Raw genomic sequence first — 19,146 nt, 5'->3', positions numbered from 1 at the left:
TGGCCTGCCCTTCCCCACATGGGAGGACCCCAACCTACCTGTGTGGGTGGCAAACTGGGTCTCCATCGAGCTGGGCCCGCTGCTGCCGCCAAGAGACTCCAGGTGGCGCCGGAGAGACTCCAACTCCTCCTCTGGCCCTGCATGATCCGGGTGGAACAAGTTGCTCTTCTCCGCCACCTCGTTCAGCCGCTCCAGCAACTGGGTCACCCTGCAGGGAAGATGGGGGGGACACGTGTGAACGGGGGCTGCCCTGAGAGGTGCTCTGGCTCTTTCAGCCCTTTGCCCTTGCCAGGGTTGATGGAGAAAACAGCCTGAAGTCTGCCCAGCCTTGCCCACGTTTGCTCTCCAGAAACACTAGAGCCGAAACCCCTCCCTTGAGACTGGAAGGGTGACCATGCTTCCTTGAAGGGCCCTGGGGGCCTCGGCTGGCCAAGGGAAACTCCGCTCTCGGCTGCCAGCCATCTTTGTCAAGAAACCGGGGCGTTTGGGGGGCGGACCCACCTGGAATTGGAGTACTGCAGAAACCCAAACCCATCACGCTGCCCGTCGGGACACAGGGACTGCATGACGGGCAGGATGCCAGCTGAGGTGAGGGGCGCTGCTGTGTAGTAAGCTAGAGAAGGAAGAGCGTGAGAAAAGAGGGGTGGGTGGAAACCTGACAGGGTGTGTAAGAAGACGTACAACCAGTTCAGAGAGCAGTGTGAAAGTCAGATCAGTTCGGTGGAGTCCCTTCCAATTGGCCAGAGGGACGGTTCAGATGGTTAAAGGTCAGCGGTCCTTCCATCAAATTCCCCCTCAGAATTGGCCTTCTCCAAGCTAAGGGTGCTCTTGAGGTGCGCTGGATCACATGGCCCATGACACTTGGCAAGTGGGTGTGGGTTTTGTAGTCCAGCACCTCAGGAGCACACCAGCATGGAGAAGCTGGTCCTTTGCACACCACCAAGAAGGTATCATGTCTGTCCCAAGGTGGAACTCCAATCTGCTTGCGGCCTCTTATCAAGTGGAATTTGGAGCCAAAACAAAACCTCCCCCCAATATTACAAGGTTTAAAACCAATCTGCAAAGATAAATTTGCCATAACCCTTCTTTTTAAAAAAAAACACAATACTTTTGTGTTAGAGCTCTACAAGTCCTTCCTCAGACATTAAAAAGTTGGACTTTAAATGTCCAGTCCGAATTCCAGGATCTACAGAGATTTCAAAAGATACAGCTTGATCCAACCATTTACCCCCACAAAAAGTTTACCCAGAAGAACGATTAGTTTCTAAACAAATGTGCACCGAAATCTACTTTATTGTTCGGTGCTTCAGTGTGGGGCGTTGGCGATTCTGCAAGGGCCTGAATTGGTGACCCATCCAGAAGCTCAGAAGCCAGGAGACCAGTGACCTTTGACCCCCACCCGCCCCATGGCCAAAGGCAGATGGCTTTGGACAACCTGTTAGTCGCATCCTAGGGGGCGAGTTAAAGAGACGGGGAGGATGGGCTAGGGGCAGGAGGGAATTAAGCCACGTAACACCCTCCGGGGCCCAACTCTGATCAACTGCAGGAAAGAAAGCAGGAAGGGGTTAAAAATAAACAAGCTAGATATGAATCTAGAGGGAGGTGGATCGCAATGGTGGCAAGTAACCCTCTGCAGCCTTTTGGGGGGACTGCCCTGATTTTGGAGGGTTGCGATTCCCAAAGGTGCAAAGGAAATGGCGGTGTTTGGGAACGGCCCTTGGATTCCGAATTGGCAGAGGACCCGGTACCCCTCTGGCACCCCCAAAGGTTACCTGCCACCATGACTGGGAGGGCTACGAACGTGACAGGAGATTGGGGAAAGCCAGGATTAAAACAAGGTTAGTCAACTAGGGGGCAAACAGCCTCCCGAAGACGTGGCTTCAGCCCAAAAGAAACCAACTTACAGACTAGAGGTAACACAGGCGCAAAAGAAGACAGAAAGAAGTCAGGTCGGGGGAAAGAAAAATAAGAGTTGGGGGGGGGGAAGAAAAAAAAAGTGTTTCAGAAACAACAAAAGAAAAACAAACCTCAAAGCAAAGCGGGCGGATCATGGCGAAGCCTCAGATGCCAAAACTGACAGTCTGGGCAGTTTCCCCTGGGCCGGTTGGGGGGGAGGGAGGGAGGGGCACCAAAGGAAGGCCCCCGGATGGTTGGCCAGGGGGCATCATCAAAGGGGGCACCCGAAGGTTGCTCCCAATTACAATGGGGCTCAATTAAGACTTACGACCCTTTGCAGGAGGCTGGCTCCTTTCAGACAAACCCTGATCAGCTGCAACCGTGTGGGAATCCCTTCCCGGCCCCCGTGGCCCCTGGGACCCTTGGGGAGGCCCCAACGCCAGAGCCCTTGCCGTCTGGGAGGAGGCTGCCCACGGCATCTCTGCAGGAGTTTCTGCACCGGGCGGGCTCCCTCCAGGCAGCCCCTCTGAGCCAGGACGTCGGCAGGGATAGCTGGCTCACTCCAGGGCACAGCCTGCCTCTGGGAGGCCTTCCTGCCACTGGTAAAAGGCTTCACCTGTGGACTTTGTGCCTGCGGCCATCGGGGAAGACTCACCGGCTTTACCAGACTCCTCGGGGCAGCCGAGGCTTACCTTCCTTCACTGCGATGGTGGGCTTTTTCTGCCTCAGCCCCAGCAGGATGAAGAAGAGCACCAGCGGGATGAAGATTTCAAAGGACAGCACCCACTGGAGGGGGGGGAAGAGCTTGGGTGAGTCAAAGGGCCGGGGGAGACCTGCAGGCAGAGCCCTCCGTCCCCAGGAGCAGGCTGGATCTTCTGTGCCGGTGACGACACCCAAATCCGAGAGTGGCGTGGGATCCCCCTAGTCACCCTCCCGTTTGCTACCAAGGGTGTGCAAAGGGATCAGGACGACAACCTGGGAATGCCAACCAGGCCTCCTGACTCACTGACCTAGATTCGAAACACACAGTGCTCCAGCTCTTCTGGGGGCAACATCCCATGTTTGCTCTGTCCGAATGCGGTTAACTAGTGCAAACCTAGGATGCCAGGCAATTGAGCATTCAAAGTATTGTGAAAATGGGGAGGGGGGGAGCAATGTTGAGCAAGATCCCCACTCAGACCCTCCCACCTCTCCAGCACCCCTCCCCACCCCTTCAGCCCACCTGGACCCCCCTTAGCTACTGCTAAGCTTGTAAGCCGCCCTGAGTCTTCGGAGAAGGGCGGGATATAAATGGAATTAAAATAAATAAATAAAATTTTGCTCTTCACGCTTAGCACAGCTCCGAACACCTCCTGCCTCCCCTCCAGACCCAACGGAAGTGACCTCAGGCCCACCTGTAAAGGTGCCCTTGGCACCACTGGCTTAGAGACGCCTTCCTGAAATGGGGAGTTGGGCGGGGGCTTCAGCACCACAGTCCTAGCAACTGAGTCCCCCCTCCCCCACCAGATTCCCACACTAAGGAAGCTCCCTGGAGGGACATGCAAAGAACACGGGGGTGGGGGTGAATCTCCATATCCTGCCTGGAGATCACTCAGAGGAGGTTGAAATTCTCTTTTGAAAACGAAAAGGACATTTTGGCCAGGTAGCAACAGGAGCCTTCCTCTGCTGGGAAAGGCCCGGGGCAGAGACGCATTCGGGCTTCAGATCCACCAGCTTCTCACGCCCAACCCAAGGAGTCAAGCCACAGGGCGCGTTTCCTCCGGGGAGGGCGGCCATCTCCCCACTGGCTCCCTCCTCCTTTGTTTACTCACGGGAAGCTCACAATTGTCGCTTTGTCGCCAGAAACATGAGCCCTGTTTTATTAGTGGGTTTCTACCAGGCAGCGCCAAGCATTCGGGCCTCAGAATGGCCATCTTGCCTTCAGCCATTAACATTTTGGAAGGAAGCTGCCGTGCCTGGTGGTGTTTACCATGGAACGTGCTGGACGGCATCGTCCCTCCGAGCTGGGGAGTGCGGAGCAGACCGAAGAGGGGGAAGCCACACCGGGCCCTGGGACGGCTCCTTGCTCAAGCTGGCCAGCAGGAAAAGGGCAGGCGAAGAGGGTGGTGCTGCCCGCAGCCCCCTCCCGGCCCTCCAGGCCGAGTGAGTGACCCTCGGACCAAACCCCTGCAAGATGGGGCTGCTTTACCGCAGCCCAAAGCAGAGTATTTATTTCACATGTTATTATTTCCTTCTTTGTGACTCTGTAATTCAGGAAGTCTTTGCCTGTATATTTGCAGAGATTTCCTTGAGCAAAATTGCAGCGATAACCATTGCCCAGCAGCAGAGAATGTTCCTGTTAACACACAACCACGGAAAGGGGGAAAGGAAAGACACACCAGCCAGGGCAGAGAGTCCTGCCCAGTCCAGGAGGCTCCCCGCTGGCCCTTTATGGGAGGGGGCAGTGGATCATGCCTTTGATCCAGTTTGCTCCCCCCTTCCCTTTTGGATCTCTTTGCAATTTATTTTTTGGTTGTTGTTTTTTTTTTTAAAAAAAATAGCCTTATGAAGAAGCTCCTCTTTGCTACGTTTCCATAGAAACCAAATCCAGGTTTGCATTGCATGCCGGAGTGAATCACCCCTCGACAGCAACTGGGTTCAGACCCTGCTCACTCTCTTACACACACACACACACACACACACACACCCTGCCAATTCAACCCCTGCCCCCCTTCCCCAGAGATGGTGACAGAGACGGGCAACGGGAGGGTCCCCCCACCCATCACCGGCTCTGCTTTTGAGCCCCCCCAGAGAGAAGGTTCTCCTCCCTCCCTGGAAGAGGAGCAGGAGCAGCGCTGGCTGAGCGGAGGGTAACAAGGCCGCAGAGGGGAGGGCTTCCCTCAACATCCCACACACGCTCTTTGTTGGCTAAGGGACAGGCCGCTTGGCAGCTGCCCTGCTGAACGTTTCCTTTTTTTTTCTTTTTTTTTTTTTTGCAATGACGAAATGGGACAAAGGTCCACCATGCACTTCTCAGCTCTTTCCGGAAAAATCCGTGGCTCTGCCCCTAGGCTCGTGGCTCTGCCCTCCCGGGAGTGTTTACCAGACTCGCTGTGCCCTATCAGGAAAGGGCAGGTGTGTGTCTGTTTAGCAGAAGACGACAACACAGCTTGCGATGCAGCTGTGCGGGGCTGGGAGGAAGGAGCTGGAGGGAGTGAAAGCCATGGGCTATAAAAGGACCGTCCCGTTTCCTCCTTTCTTCTTCTTGCAAAACTCAAGAGTGGCAAGCGACACGGAAGAGGACCAGAGAAATCCACCTACCGGTTGCTCAACTGATCTTGACGCTCAGGGGCTGCCTATCTTAAGTGTTTCTCCACTTTGGCAACTTTAAGAGGTGTGGACTGCAACACCCAGAATTCCCCAAGCAGCTTCCGGGATGAATTTGGACGCTTCGGAGAACTGACTAAATTCTAGAGCAGTGTTTCTCAGTCACGAGAACAGCAAGACGCAGGGACTTTCTCTCCCAGAATTCCCCAGCCAGCTTGCTGCCAGGGGAATTCTGGGAGAAGCCCAGGCATCTTAAAGCCGCCAAGGTGGAGAAACACCGGTCTAGCCAGGTGTCTGGGAAGGGGAGGATCGGATTTGTCCTTGGGACCCACAGCAAACGCTTCTTACGCCTTCAGCGTAAAGAACTGTCACGCGGGTGCAAACTGGCTTTTAATGCTCTTTCTCCCGTTAGTGTTCTTGCTGGGGGTGAAATGCCATTTATCTGGCCTGTTTCCCTGCCCACATCTCCCTCTCTCTCACTTCTGGACTGATAAATCAAAGAGTTTGCCCCGGATCCCCAAGGCGAGCAACGCTGGGAAGCTACCTGGCCTTGCTGCAGCTGCGGGCAGCTTCTCGGGCAGAGGCAAGGAGAGGTGGGCCCCTGGCAGTCACCTGCCAAGCAGAACGGCCCCATGTTTGCCCCTGGGAATCTCGCCATGCCACCAAGCGCCCCCTGCCCTCCTGAGGCAAGGCAGGTGTGCCTCCCCCGGGAAGGAAAGAGACTCTCTGCTCTGCACTGCTGGCAAGGAAGCAGCTAGCTGGATGAAAAGGCCTGAATTACCAGAACAAGAGGACCAGTTCAAAGTCCACCCAGAATGGGAGTTGCACCACCCAAGCCTCTTTGTAGCTCACTGTGTCAAAAGCCAACCTGCCGGGGGGGGGGGGGGGCAAGCAGCCTCCTCGCCTTCAGTTGTGAGAAAGGTCAAGGGTATGACCAGGAAGGTCCTGCCTAGAGACCCCAGACCGCTTGGGGAAAGACAGACCTTCCCCGCCTGGGATCCGAAGCTGGCCTGGCTGCTTCCTCACCAGCCCCAAGTGTTGGACCTGAAAAGATTTCATCACCACAGAACGTCCAGCCTCAGAGTTAATTACAAAGTATTTTCCTTTCAACTTTTAAAACACACCCTGTAACAAATCGGTGCCTGTTTCTAAATATACGCATTCTGCATCAAACAACAACAAATTGCCTCTCTCTCCTGTAGTCTAAAGGGTGCTTTGCTTTAAGTGAGATTAAAAGGCAGCATTTGTCTTCTTAGACCCCTTCCCCTCTAACTTAAGGAGCAATGGAGAAGCAGTTAAAAAGCATGGAATAACAGGGGGAAGGGAGGAAATTAATGTGCACAGCTCAAGTTATGTGCCTAGTGGAACAGTTGCCCAAAGATAAGGTGGGTGGATGCCTAGCATGACAGCCAGTTGAGTGCCTAAAATTAAAACCTGCAACTTTATTCATGGCCTTCAAAAAAAACAAAACAAAAAGCAGCTATTCTACTCAGGGTTGGGGTTTTTTTTTTGCTCACACGAGCCTTTAGCCCTCCATCTTCAGCACGTAGTCAAAAGCTGCAAGAGAGTCACCTCGCTTCTGCCTCCCCAGATTTTCATGCACAAGAGGATTAAAAGATGAGCAAAATTGCCCACCCTGTTCCTAGCTTTAGAGTGGGTGGGTGGGTGGGAGGACGGCGGGCAAAGAAAATCCATGCATCAAACGGAGAAGATGCTTCCAGCAGCTCTCAGAGGCTTCCCAGAAACTCGAAGCCGAGCTGGCTTTGACGTCCTGCTGGACAAATCCCCCTTTGTCCAGGTCAGCTTCAGCAGCCCAGCAAAATCTCTCCACTTCAAGCAGGAAGAACAATGGAAAGACCCAGAGCGGAGTGTGGGCTCCTGTCAAAGCTGCAGCTAAAGGGCTTTCTTCCCCCGCCAGATGTCCCTTAGCCGAGGTTCAGGTCTGCGAGGTCTCTGTAAACAGACCAGCATACTAAAAAAAGGCCCATCTAGGCCGATGTGCACCAAGCGGGGCCAGGCTGTTCTGCCCCCCCCATTGAACCAGACAGGGGGCCCCAGGAGAGGAGCAATAGAGGGCCCCCCCTCATCATACAGAGACAAGCTCCAAAACCCTTCAGGGCAGCCTTTCCTCCCTCACGTGGATCCCCTCAGGCCCACCTCAGCTTTCGGTGTCAGAATGGACACGTCCCTGCAAGGCTTGTCAGCATCCACGCAAAATCCTCTGCTGCCTTTGGGGAACTGTTTTGTCTCCTCAAGACCAGAGAGATTTTGCTAGCCCTGGCCGGGCCCAGGAAGCTGGAATCCAGCCTCTCCGCTGGAAAGGGAGCAAAAGGCTGTTCCGCAGCAGAAGCTTCTGCGGAATTTATACACACACACACCCACACACACACACACAAGCTGCTGAGCCGGTGCTGCTGCAGAGGGCTTAGCCAGATCCTCCACATTACAATGGGCATAAATTAGGAGGGGGGGAGCCAAGCCCCCCGGGAGGCTCTCTTCTGCAGAGGGCAGGAGCCACGGCTGCCTGCAAGAACGGGCAGACTGCTGAATTGTTCAGAGGGAGGTCAGAGATAAAGAGAAACCAATGCCAGAGGAAGCAGCCAAACTCTGCAAGGCTGTCAAAGTGCCCCAAGATAACAAATGACCCAGGGATGCCCCAGTTCTAAACACCAAGATCCCGCCCGCTGCTTCCTTCCTCCGGCCCTTTCCTAAGAAGGGCCCCAGATCAAGCTGCCTCCGTGCGGCTGGCCACACAGAAACCTCCCCTCTGCTTTTTTTTTGGGGGGGGGGCAGTCATCCCTGCTGGGAAGAGGCTGGAGGGTGAAGAGGGATTCAACTCCAACCAGAGAGGGAAAACCAGCCGAGGGTCTTGCTGGGATGGAGAAGCAGAGAGGGAAGGAGAGCGAGGGGCCGAGACACACCAGCTTCCAAGAGAGCCAAGATATATTAGAACATCTCTTTAATGGTCTAATCGTCATGCAGCAGAGGGGGGGGAATGAAAGACAGCCCCCCCCAGCCCTGGGTGGCAGAAGAATGCCTGCACACCCCCTGCTTCTACGGTGCCTGGGTAGCCCCAGACTGCCATCGGAGCCCTGGTCTGGGGGGGGGGGGAGAAAACCAAGCAGGTGCTGATTTCCACAGGTGGAGGAATCCCCTCCCGGACTGTAATTCTGGTTTTTGAGCTCTGGCTGTACCCCACAGCAGCCAGGGGTGAAGCTGCCCCATAAAGGGGCTGCAGATGATAAATCCTGCGGAGCTCAGGTCACATCGCAGTTTGGGGAGCGTCTCTGCACTTTGCCCCTAAGTCTCTCGGTGAGCTCCTTGCAGGCTTCGGCCTCCATCTCCCACCAGGAAAAGGGCAGGAGATCAAATGCCAGTGACCCACCTTCATGCCAGCCTGGTGCCTGAAAGCCTGGTGATGCCTCTGCCTGACCACGCTTATGCCAGCCAGGGCAGGCAGCTGGGGGCACAACACAGATTGCAAAGCACCTTGGCTTCCTCCTTTTGCAAAGCCAGAACCAAGCCTCACCCCCCCAGGCTGGTGCTAATGAGGGATAAATGCCAGGTTTATTTTTAAATAGGGGAGCAGAGATAAAATTGTTTCAACGACAAAGTCCACAGCTTAAGAGTTTAACTGCTTTTGGCTCAGCTTAGCACAATTTGGGAACCCACCTGCCTCTGGCTTTGCCTTCCACATGAAGCTGGACACCACCAGGGTTTTATTCCGACAACCCTGGTTCAGAGAAACACCCCCCCCACACACACACATCATCATCTCTAAGGGCTGGAAAAGAGCCCACAAACTGGCCCACACCGCCTCCCTCACCTACTGCTCTCTAGATGTGCTGGACTACAACTCCCATGAATCCCAACACCTTGGCTGTCTGTGACAGAGATGGGCTTTCCCTACCCCACTTCCAAGCCAGAGGAAGTTGGGGAAGGCTCAGGATACCCCGGCAAGACCTGTTGCGGATTTCTCTCTCCTTCTACAAAAAGGCCTTCGAAGCCTCTTCCGCCCTTGACCTGGAAACGGGAGGGAAGGGCGGCCGGCAGAGACCGCTCACCTTCGGGGGACAGGTGGAGGCAGCCCTCCGCCCAGCCTCTTTGCAGGCTCTCCAAATGCATTTCGCCCCCTCCAACAAAGGCCCAGCCCTCCAGCGAGCAGCGGAGGGTCTTCCGAGCAGACCCCTCCCTCACAGCCAGCCCAGAGAGATTGGGAGGGGGTCTTCGGACTCCTGCTCCAGCTGCTCGGCGGGACCCTTCCCTAAGCCGCCGCTCCCCGGAGAAATAGCGCAAGGAAACCTCGGCCGCCCCCAAGGCTCTCCGGCCCCTGGGCAGCCCCGCCGGCCGAGGGGGAGGGCGCCCAGCCCCCGCCCCTTCTCCCCACTTTTCCTTCCCCTCCAGACCCCCCCCCCCCGCCACTGACCGGGCTGCGTCGCTTCAGCGTCACGTTCTTCCATAGCAGGAGGTAAAGTTGGTGCAGGAAGCCCATCGCGTCGCCCCTCCCTGGGCATCAGCTGCAGGGCAGAACGCAAGGCCGTCCGCCGCGGCGACGGCTTCGACGGAGCAACAGCCGGTCCTCTCCCTCTGCTGCAGACGGGGGCAGAGGCGGGCAGGGCGTGGCGGCGGGCCTTGGCCCGGCTCCCGCGCAGCTCCTGCTCCCGGAGAGGCGCCGCGCAGCCCCTCCCGGCCAAGGCGCTCCCGCAAAGCCGGCCAGCCCGGCGCCGCCCCCAACTCGGCGGGCCCGGCCCGGCCTCTTAAAGCGGCAGCCGGCCCGGAGACCCTGCGGGGGCAGCGGAGCGCGCCTTCCTCCGCCAGTCTGGTTAAAAAAAAGCACGTTTAAGTGCACGTTGGCGGATTTGCAGAGTATTGACAGCGCAGGGCGGGCGATCCCGAGGAACTGGGGCTCCTTCGACAGATGGCGGCTAAACCAGAGCTTGGTGGCAGGAGCAGAGGTGACCCGCGGAAGGCTGGCACGGCTCACCCTGAGGGTTTCCTCCAAGCTGGAAGCGGCTGGGCGATGCAGGATCAACGGCCCAGCTAAAAGCCACCAGTACAAAATGGAGCCTCCGTGTACAGGAGACCCCCGTAGAAGAAGCCCTGGGGGAAGATCCCAGGGCTCACATCGCACTTCCCATATGGTGTCCAGGGGTTTTGAGTGGACCGCTGCTGGAATCCAGGTTCCAGATGTTGCAGGGGGCGGGTTCCCCCTGGAAGAACCAAAAAGGCCTCCCGGCGCGTTTCCCGTCCATCGTGGAGAGGGCCGGCGGCGGCGAAGCCCGGGGGGCGATGGGGGGGCGCACGGCCGGCCCCTGGCTTGAGCGGGCTGAGGCTGGCAGAGTCGCCAGGACTTCAGTTCCCACAATTCCTTCTGAGCGCGCTGTGGGCTGCTGGGAGATGTAGGACGGAGGTCCCCCCCTCCCTTTCCCCTGCCTGGAAGTAAAGGGGTCTCGGCGCGCAGCAGCGGAGCCGCCCAGTCTTCGGCGAAGAGGCGGCTCCAAATCCGACAGAGCTTCCCCTTCTGCAGGCTGCCTCGGGAACCGGTCCAGCCGCCTGAAAAAGCTCCGTGGCTGCGGGATCGCCGCGTTTCCCCGGCTCCTCGCGATAGGTCCGGTGCATGCAGCGAAAGGATGCTGCGGGAGGCCCGGGCCCTGGCGTTGTGGGTCAGTCATCATCACACCAACGCACCGAAGGTGCCCCTTTGCAACGGTGGGACACCCGCGGAGCCCGGGGCGGGTCCAAGAGCTCCCCCTAGAGAGAAACGTCAGAACGGCAAATTATTAATAATAGCCAAGAAATTAAAAGACGCTTGCTCCTCGGGAGGAAAGCCATGGCAAATCTAGACAGCACACTAAAAAGCAGAGACATCACCCTGCCAACAAAAGTGTGTATAGTCAAGGCAGTCTCCCCAGTTGCAATGTATGGCAGTGAAATCTGGACCATAAGAAAGGCTGAGCGCCAAAGAATGGAGGCCTTTGAACTCTGGTGCTGGAGAAGACTCCTGCGAGTCCCCTGGACTGCAAGGCGATCAAACCGGTCAGTCCTAGAGGAGATCAACCCTGACTGCTCTTTAGAAGGCCAGATCCTGAAGCTAAAACTCAAATGCTTTGACCACCTTATGAGAAGGAAGGACTCACTGGAGAAGAGCCTCATGCTGGGAAAGATCGAGGGCAAGAGAAGAAGGGGACGACAGACAAGGAGGTGGCTGGATGGAGTCACTGAAGCAGGAGGCGTGAGCTTAAATGGACTCCAGAAGATGGTAGAGGACAGGAAGGCCTGGAGGAACGTTGTCCGTGGGGTCACGACGAGTGACTACAACTAACAACAAGAAGCTTGGCAAAGGTTATCAGAATGCGAGATAAAGGCCATTTCAGGAACCAGTGCAGCCCAGCTGAAGCCAAGAAAGAAGGAAAAGGCTGCAAAAGTCAAGACTTTTGCGGAAACAAATCCCAGATGATAGAAGTAAAGGAAAGGTCTTCAAAAATTTAATATTCTAAGAGAAATTTAAAATTGAATTTGCTGCAGTGGAAATTTACTGAGTGGAGAAGCAATTGCTACAATTGCTGAGAATCATGGAAAAGATAACATTAAAGGAGGAAGTAAGATAAACGTGTAGGCAAATATTAGCTGGGTCTTAGAGTGGGGAAAGGAGGAAGACAAACTTAAAAAAACAGCTGTAAGCGGAAATGGCTAGCCAGGAAAGGCATGCTGAATCGAAAAACAGGAAAACGAGCTGAATAAGACAAGAGGAAAGGCATGCTGAACCGAAAAACAGGAAAGAACCTATTGTTCTAAAGGGGGGGGGACATAAATATCCACGTGTAAGAAGCAGACAGAAAGAGTGTAACCTCATAGTACCTCAGCCAAGGGGGAAAGAGGAGGGATGTGGCGGCAGGGAAAGGGCTGTATAAAGAAGGGAATATTTTGGGTTGAAACTTTGGAGAGAACCAAGCTCTGATAGCTTATCTCCCTGCTTATTGCAATAAACGAAACGAAAGGCCTTCGCTGTGTCTCGGCTGGTTGTTGGTCAGGCAAGCTCTCCTCTGGTCACGAAGGAAAGTAGCCAGGAGCACATAACACAGCTGTTGGGAGGCAGCCAGAGATGGGGGGGGCGCCAAAGCCAGACCTGCAGCTGGCACTGAGCTGGGCCACCCCAGCCCGGTTCCCCTTTTGCTTTCACGCCCCAGATCTCCTTCCAGAGCTGCAAGCTAAGGGACCGCTTGGGCCACATCTGGTGGCAGGGAGTTACACAGGGGAATGGCCCCTTCTGAAAGGGAACTCTGGGGGAGCGTTCACCCAAGCGAAAGCTGCTCCTGCAGGGAACCCGGCTGCAGACTTCCTCCAGCAGAAATACGGGGTGCCTTTCTGGGGCAGAGCCGAGCCGTTCAGATGTGGTTTGGGCCCACAAGAGAGAGAGAGAGAGAGAGAAACTTCCCACAATACAGCTGTATCTGACCAAGGTGCGAAAAGTGTCAGGGACGGGTTTCTTCTGATGAGCAGGAGAGACCACAAGCGCGTATTTCGCCTTCCGCCTCCACTCAGCGCAGGAGCTCTCTGGGGCAGAACCAAGGCAGCGGGGTAAGTCAGCCAGGCGGTTCATTTATGCCACGAATGGCGGGTATTGCCAGGGGGGCTGAGCGGGAATCAAAGGTGGAACGGAACGAACGGTGTTTTAGACAATTATTGGCAGAGTAAGGAAAACACTTCTGTCTCTCTCTGACTAGTCACAGCCTAAGTTCGTGCTAGTTTTCGATCAATAAATAAATCCATATCACTTGGACAGGAGTATTAAATGGCCCTGATTTATAACAAATAAAACATAGTTGCTAAACTTTCATGCCACCCAGCTCTCAGCAATAGCTGGGCAGCTCTGCGCAAGTTGACAAGACTTATAGAAAGCTGTGATTTTTGACGAAGATAAGTACTGAAATGAAACAAAATGAAAGCATTTTTTAAAAAATGAACCAAGTTCTTCCACTATATTTCCTCTACCTTTTATCTTTCCCACAAACCATTCTGACAAAAATTCCCCTCCTACGGCTTCTCCCCACCTGCTGTTACCACCCGCCCCCAAAACAGACCTTATAAGCGTAGATTTCAAATTCAATATTTTTCCAGACATTTTAGCTGAAGTAGCAACAGTTTCCTTTCTAAGTTTTGGAAAGGCTTTTTAAAAAAAAAACAACAACAATCGAACACCATCCTAATCAGTATTTTAAAAATCTAAAACTTAATTTTCTGGGCACAGACATAAATAATTTTCTCTTAATCCAATCTCTTTTGTATTTTAAAATTAAGATTAAAATTAATTTTGTTTTCAAGGCTAGCTACAATTTTTAATCTGCATTTCAATAGGGTTGAAATGTTCATTGCACACCGCTCGTACGAACTCTTATTTCCTCCTTTTGATTTATTTCATGAAATATATTTAATGAAGCGTTAGTTTGAGTTGCCAGTTAGAAGAACACTGATTTTAATTGCTGGAAGGATGTGAAAGCTCTGCTTCCTTAAACTCAGGGCACTTTCAGAATTACTAGGAGCAGCTACGTCGCCTGTTGCCCATGAAATGTCTCAAGAGAACCCAGAAGCCGAAGAAGGTTAACAAAATGCTCCTTTATTAGGAATAAATAAACCATGCTCATTGGGCACATCTTCCAAAAAGAGGAAGAAACAGACGGAATGAAACTATAGATGAATGCACACAAATTTCATTCAACTAAATTTTATGCAGTTAGTTATGAACAGCCAAGCCAGCTTCATTCAAGTCTTGGTTTTCCCTCTGACCAACCGGTTTGACCAGCTCAGCAGTACCACCAATTCATAAGGTTACTCTTTATTCAGAAGATTTCTTCACGCTCTCTCGTTCCTGCCACAGTCTGCGTCATCTGCTTGCTTCACATTTCCCCCTTATTAACTAAGCTCGTTATGAATTTCTGCCATCATTTCCTGTTTTGGCTTAATCTGACTCTGGGGATCCACAGCTTTTGTCCCGGGGTGGTGGTGGCGGTGAAGAACCCACAGGCGGCGTCTGAATTCAGGAAAACAGTGGCCCCATTTTCTTCTCATGGCCCCTCTGATTTCAACACGCACCACCCTGGTTCTGGAGCAGCTCCCCCCCCCTCTGTAGCCATGTGCCCCCCCCCCACCCCGATGTGCTCTTTGGAAAAGGGTTTAAACGGCTCTGCCCCAAAGGAGGTCCAGAGAGGAAGAGTGGTTTTTATGAGCTTTGTTCCCGAGACGCTTTCCGTTGTGCTGTGTGTTTTGAGGCACTGAGAGCGGCTTCGAGTTGGGAGGCGTCGGTGGCATACGCAAATGTGGTGGGCTGCCATCTGTGGCACCAGCAGCTGGGAGAAAAGCATACTTGGAGATGCTCAGTAAATAGTTCTGCAAGACTTCAGGCAACCATCTTGAGCGCTCCTGAGAGGCGTCCCCGTCCAGATGCTTTCCAGGTTCCTGGCTAAAACCCGATTCCTAATCATTCCTGGGTTTGATTGGCACCAGTCCTGCAGCGTGGGAAAAGCTTGCTGGACTCACTTGCAAAGTTCACGCTTGGCTCTCCTCTCCCTCACCATCCTAGCTTGGAGGATCTGGTCCCTCCCCACTACACGCAGGGGAAACTCACTGAAAAGCAAGCTGCACTGGGGCATTCGAACCCCGAACCAAGGAAGCGATTTTAAAGCAGCAAATCCTGCAAACTGGATGGAAACCAATTTGGCATCCCTGATGAATGTAACGGCCCGTCTCTTCCTCTTAAACCCTTGCTCGTTGACGCAGCCAGCGCTCTGCCACTTTAAAGGGTTGGGCAGAATCCTCCATTCCTTGCACAGCTACTCATCTTCAGGGTTGTTGTTGTTGTTGGGCTTAGACGGCTTCAAACATTTCTCATCTGGCTTCAGAATTGGCTCCCTGCAACTTTGCTTGGGGACCGATATTTTAAGGTTTTTAAAGGTCCTTAAAACATTTGGTCAAGGATCTTTATGAATCTGAAAGATTCTCTTTTTCAGTCCAGGTTTTGATGCCAGTTAAATTAAGGGAGATTGCAGAATGTCCTAAACTGATCATTACATTGTTCGAGTTTGATCATCGTTTACCCTGCACTACCCGTTTGCTTTCTTTGTTCTGGATTTAGATAGAAGGGCGCACCGTGCAAAAATACGACTGTTTGAGCCAAAAATAGAGTAAGTAGGGAGAGGAATGCAAATGAAAACAAAACCTTATCAGCTAAAAGATCCAGAGTCTGCATAAATTAGTAGGACTGTCAATCAGATGTCTTGTTAATAAGAGTTCTGCTCAGATACTTCTCGTGAACTCCTTTTCCAGAATAGAAAACTTTAAAGGCCCACTTCACGGACAGACTGAAGTTTCACTGCTTTCAGGCTGCTTTGTGACTTTCTATTTAACTTCCAGGAACAACTTCTCTCCAGAACAAAACCTGACTGAGTGAGAAGCGAAAGCAAAATACCACCCGTTACATCCCGCTGAACTTTTAACAAATCACTCCATTTTCTAACCCTCTCCCAAATAATGTGATATTAACTCAGTCAGACTTTAATGCTGGTTGGACGATAATGGGAAAGTTGTGGAAAAAGGAACTGACATTTCCTCTGGAGTTAGGTCTCTCTTCCTTGTTCTCCCTGCTTGGACCCATCATCTGTTTTCATGTCCGTCAGACACCCCTCTCTTTTCACCAGTACTCGGAGACCATCTTTCCCTCATCTTGAGTTGTGGATTAAGAGAGAGGAGGCAGCAACGGAGGGGTAGGGAGAGGGAGATTCTGTTTGTTTGCAGCCAAATGCAAGACAGAAATATTGTTTACGAAATGTTACATGCATCACAATGCTCCATATTTTCCAAAGTCATAGCAGGTTGCACACCCCACAGTGACCTAGTTGGTGTGCAGCAACACCAGGGCATCACTGCAGGTGGCGTCGTCGGCAGTGCTAAAGCCGAAAGGTTTTCAAGCCTCATCCATCACTTCCACCTTTAACAGCCCCCAAGATTCCGATCTCAGCAACTTCCTTGGCATCAGGCTAAGGTTTGAGAAGTCCCCAGCCTCTCGGGTCAAAGAGCAGAGAAGGGCCGGAAGAAGAGACTTCTCAGCTGCTCTGTACCTCCTTTAATTCAGTAGGGGATATTTTGCAATCCTTTGGGCAATCTGACCCCTTCTGTCTTTCTTGCAGCTCTGAGAACTGCTCGGACTGAGGAAGGAAGAGGGCTGAGCAACCCCAGTTCCTCAAGCCAGCTCCTAGCACAAAGCAGCAATTGTGTTTCTGGTCACTTTCCCACCTGATGTCCCCTGTGGCAAAGATCTGGACCGCTGCATCTCTCCTTGGCATCGTCCTGTTCTGGAATGCCCCGCTTCTCTTCAAGCTGTCCGATGACCCTCCAAGGTCTCCAAGGCAGAACACCAACTTGACCCTCCTGATCTGGAGCTGGCCCTACGGGGGAGCCACAGACCTGACCGGTGACGTCTGCTCCAGGCTCTATGGCATCACAGGTTGCCAACTGACCACGAACCGTATCCTGTTCAGCCAAGCGGACGTTGTGGTGTTCCATCACCTGGAACTCGAGCATGAAAGGCAGGACCTTCCACCGTCCAAGGCCCACCCTGGGCAGAACTGGGTTTGGGTTTCCCTGGAGTCTCCAAGCCACACCAAAGCCCTGGAGGGCTGGACGGGGAAGGAATGGAACTGGGTCCTCTCGTACAGGCAAGATGCTGACCTCTTTCTCCCCTACGGGGAGCTGGTGCCTCGTTCGCTGGATGTGGTGGAGATCCCAGAGAAAACCGGCTTAGTCTCCTGGGTGATCAGCCACTATCATCACTCCCAAGCCAGGGCAGTGATGTACCGCAACCTGTCCAGGCACCTCAGAATCGACGTGTTTGGGAAGGCCAGCAGGAAGCCGCTGTGTCCCGACTGTTTGCTGCCAACCGTCTCCAAGTACAGGTTCTACCTGGCCTTCGAGAACTCCATCCACCGGGACTACATCACGGAGAAGCTCTGGAGGAATGCCTTCCTCGCCGGCTCTGTGCCCATCGTCCTGGGCCCCTCCCGTGCCAACTACCAGCAGTTCGTGCCCGCCGACGCCTTTATCCATGTGGACGACTTCAGCTCAGCCCAGGACCTGGCCACTTTCTTGACTACCATGAACGAAAGCCACTACCGGAGCTTCTTTGCCTGGAAGCGGAGCTACGCGGTCAGACTCCACCAGGACTGGCGGGAACGGTTCTGCTCCATCTGCCGGCAGTACCCCTCCTTGCCCCGGGAGAAACGCTACCCGGACCTGAAGCGCTGGTACTGGGGTTAGCGGCATCTGCTGCTACAGCTGGAAATGTCCCCGGGGCAGTCAGACTCTCTGTGGCTCCTCTCCCGCTCCAGAGCTGCCCTTCGGAAGACCTCTGGCCCCAAAGCAGGAGCCCCTATGTTGGCACCAGCGCCCACCCAGGGGGTCTCTCCTTTTTCCAACTATCCTCCCTTTTTATTCCAGGGGTGAGTTCTTCTCCTCTCTTTTTTTCCTCCTTTCCTTTCCTTTCCTTCTTTGCTCAAGTGCTCGTCAATCAAACTTCACTTCTTCTCTGCTCCCTCAGCCAGGTCCATTCCCCAGCACCACAAACCTCGAGTCTGGGATGGCTGATGGGATTTGTAGTTGAACCCACACGGAATGCCAGATGGCAGGTGGGCTGAGAAGAAAGCTATTCCAGAGGAAGACACGAAAGCTGCGAGGCAGAAGACATTAAACCCTTTCCTGTTTACCCAAGTGAGACTGGCAAGAGAGGAAGCCAGAAACCTCAGTGCCCCTCCTTGTCTTGAGCAAGGGACCAGTGGGTGCAGTGGTTACAGTGCCAGGGAGTGAGTGCCGCGACTTCGGCCTCAGCCTTCAGCCAGCGGTGGGCAAGCAGAGCCAAGCAGGAGGGCCCAGCCAGATAGCCAGTTTGCCTGGCCTAATGGGGGGGGGCAGCCAGGATCTCGGTCCTCCCTCAGCCCTCCCAGTCACAAGTGCTCCCCACATCCTGTGAACGTCCTTTAACATCCTTCTAATTCCTGCCCTTTCTGGGCACAGTGCCAACCCGGTGCCAGCCTCCCGTGGCCATCAGCCCCCTCTAGGGGTCCCGCTGGATCCCATGAATTCTACTGAAAGCAGTGGATGGAGCCCTGTGCCAAGTTGGAAGCCCCCCCCCCACAACCTTCCCTCCCACTCCCCCTCCCCCGTCTAAAATTGCTCAGTTAATCCTAATCTTATACTGACCTACTTTGCAGGGCTTGGGGGGGGGGAGAAAATCCCCACGCAGGACGCCACCTGGGAGGAAGAGAGGGATTTAAATGACCGTCCAAACTGCATTCAGAAAGGAAGGCTTGATAGGGCTGGGAGCACTTTAAAAACTGACCCTTAAGAATAGATCAGAGTTTTGCGCGGGGGGGGCATTCAGGGTTTGAGGCTGGGGTCCAGAAGGGCCTGTGAGCCCCTCTGGTGGACAACTCGGCACACGAGGATGGGGCTCCTATGTTCTACAAATCTTCCTTCCTCTTGGATCTTTCAATCTCTACAGAGTCAAAGTAACTTTTCCTTCACCACCCCCGAGCATCGCTCCAATTCTAACTTGAATTGCTTGAATGTTTAATGAGATTACTTGAATATCATTTTCCTATTTGAGAAAAATAGTAAAATATGTTCCTCAAAATATGGTCCGAGAGCAATTTAATTGCAGTCAGGATGGGATTATCGCTTGCGCAGTGTCTTGAGCAAGGGGCCAGTGGGTGCAGTGGTTACAGTGCCAGACACCCATCCTCTGGGCACCCCTGGGGGGGGGAGTGCCTCGGCTTCGGCCCCACCCCTCACCCCGGTGGTGGGCAAGCAGGAGGGCTGGACTAGGCAGCTGGTTTTCCTGGCCTAATGGGGGATGGGAGGCAGGGTGACCGTTGGCCACAGCGCTGGCCACCACCCTGC

The 19,146-nt window shown here is 53.8% G+C and overlaps 3 protein-coding genes across 4 annotated transcripts in view; 2 read left to right on the top strand and 1 right to left on the bottom strand.

Moving 5' to 3' along the window:
- Positions 1-9,806, bottom strand: part of ABCA2 (ATP binding cassette subfamily A member 2) — a 29,787-nt gene extending 19,981 nt beyond the window's left edge. Inside the window, exons 1-4 of one of the 2 annotated variants that reach the window (XM_083375303.1) lie at positions 9,629-9,806; positions 2,589-2,682; positions 502-613; positions 39-208 (exon numbers count right to left, since the gene is read on the bottom strand). In XM_083375303.1, coding sequence (XP_083231429.1) covers positions 39-208; positions 502-613; positions 2,589-2,682; positions 9,629-9,694 — 442 coding nt within the window. In that variant the 5' untranslated portion in view covers positions 9,695-9,806. Of the gene's footprint in view, positions 1-38; positions 209-501; positions 614-2,551; positions 2,683-9,628 lie in introns of both variants that reach the window. The other variant, XM_083375304.1, reaches the window with a different exon arrangement.
- LOC310647593 (uncharacterized protein) overlaps positions 1-19,146 on the top strand; it is a 117,272-nt gene that overhangs the window by 55,757 nt on the left and 42,369 nt on the right. The gene's annotated exons all lie outside the window — the stretch shown is intronic.
- On the top strand, positions 16,347-17,993 carry FUT7 (fucosyltransferase 7). Its single transcript, XM_083375404.1, has one exon. The coding sequence runs from the start codon at positions 16,492-16,494 to the stop codon at positions 17,506-17,508; it is 1,017 nt and encodes a 338-aa protein (XP_083231530.1). The 5' UTR covers positions 16,347-16,491; the 3' UTR covers positions 17,509-17,993.

Source organism: Vipera ursinii, assembly GCF_947247035.1.
Source record: "Vipera ursinii genome assembly, chromosome: 16".
Classification (NCBI taxonomy): Eukaryota; Metazoa; Chordata; class Lepidosauria; order Squamata; family Viperidae; genus Vipera; species Vipera ursinii.
Note: the sequence above shows the minus strand (reverse complement) of the source record. Positions and strands in the feature narration are given on the sequence as shown.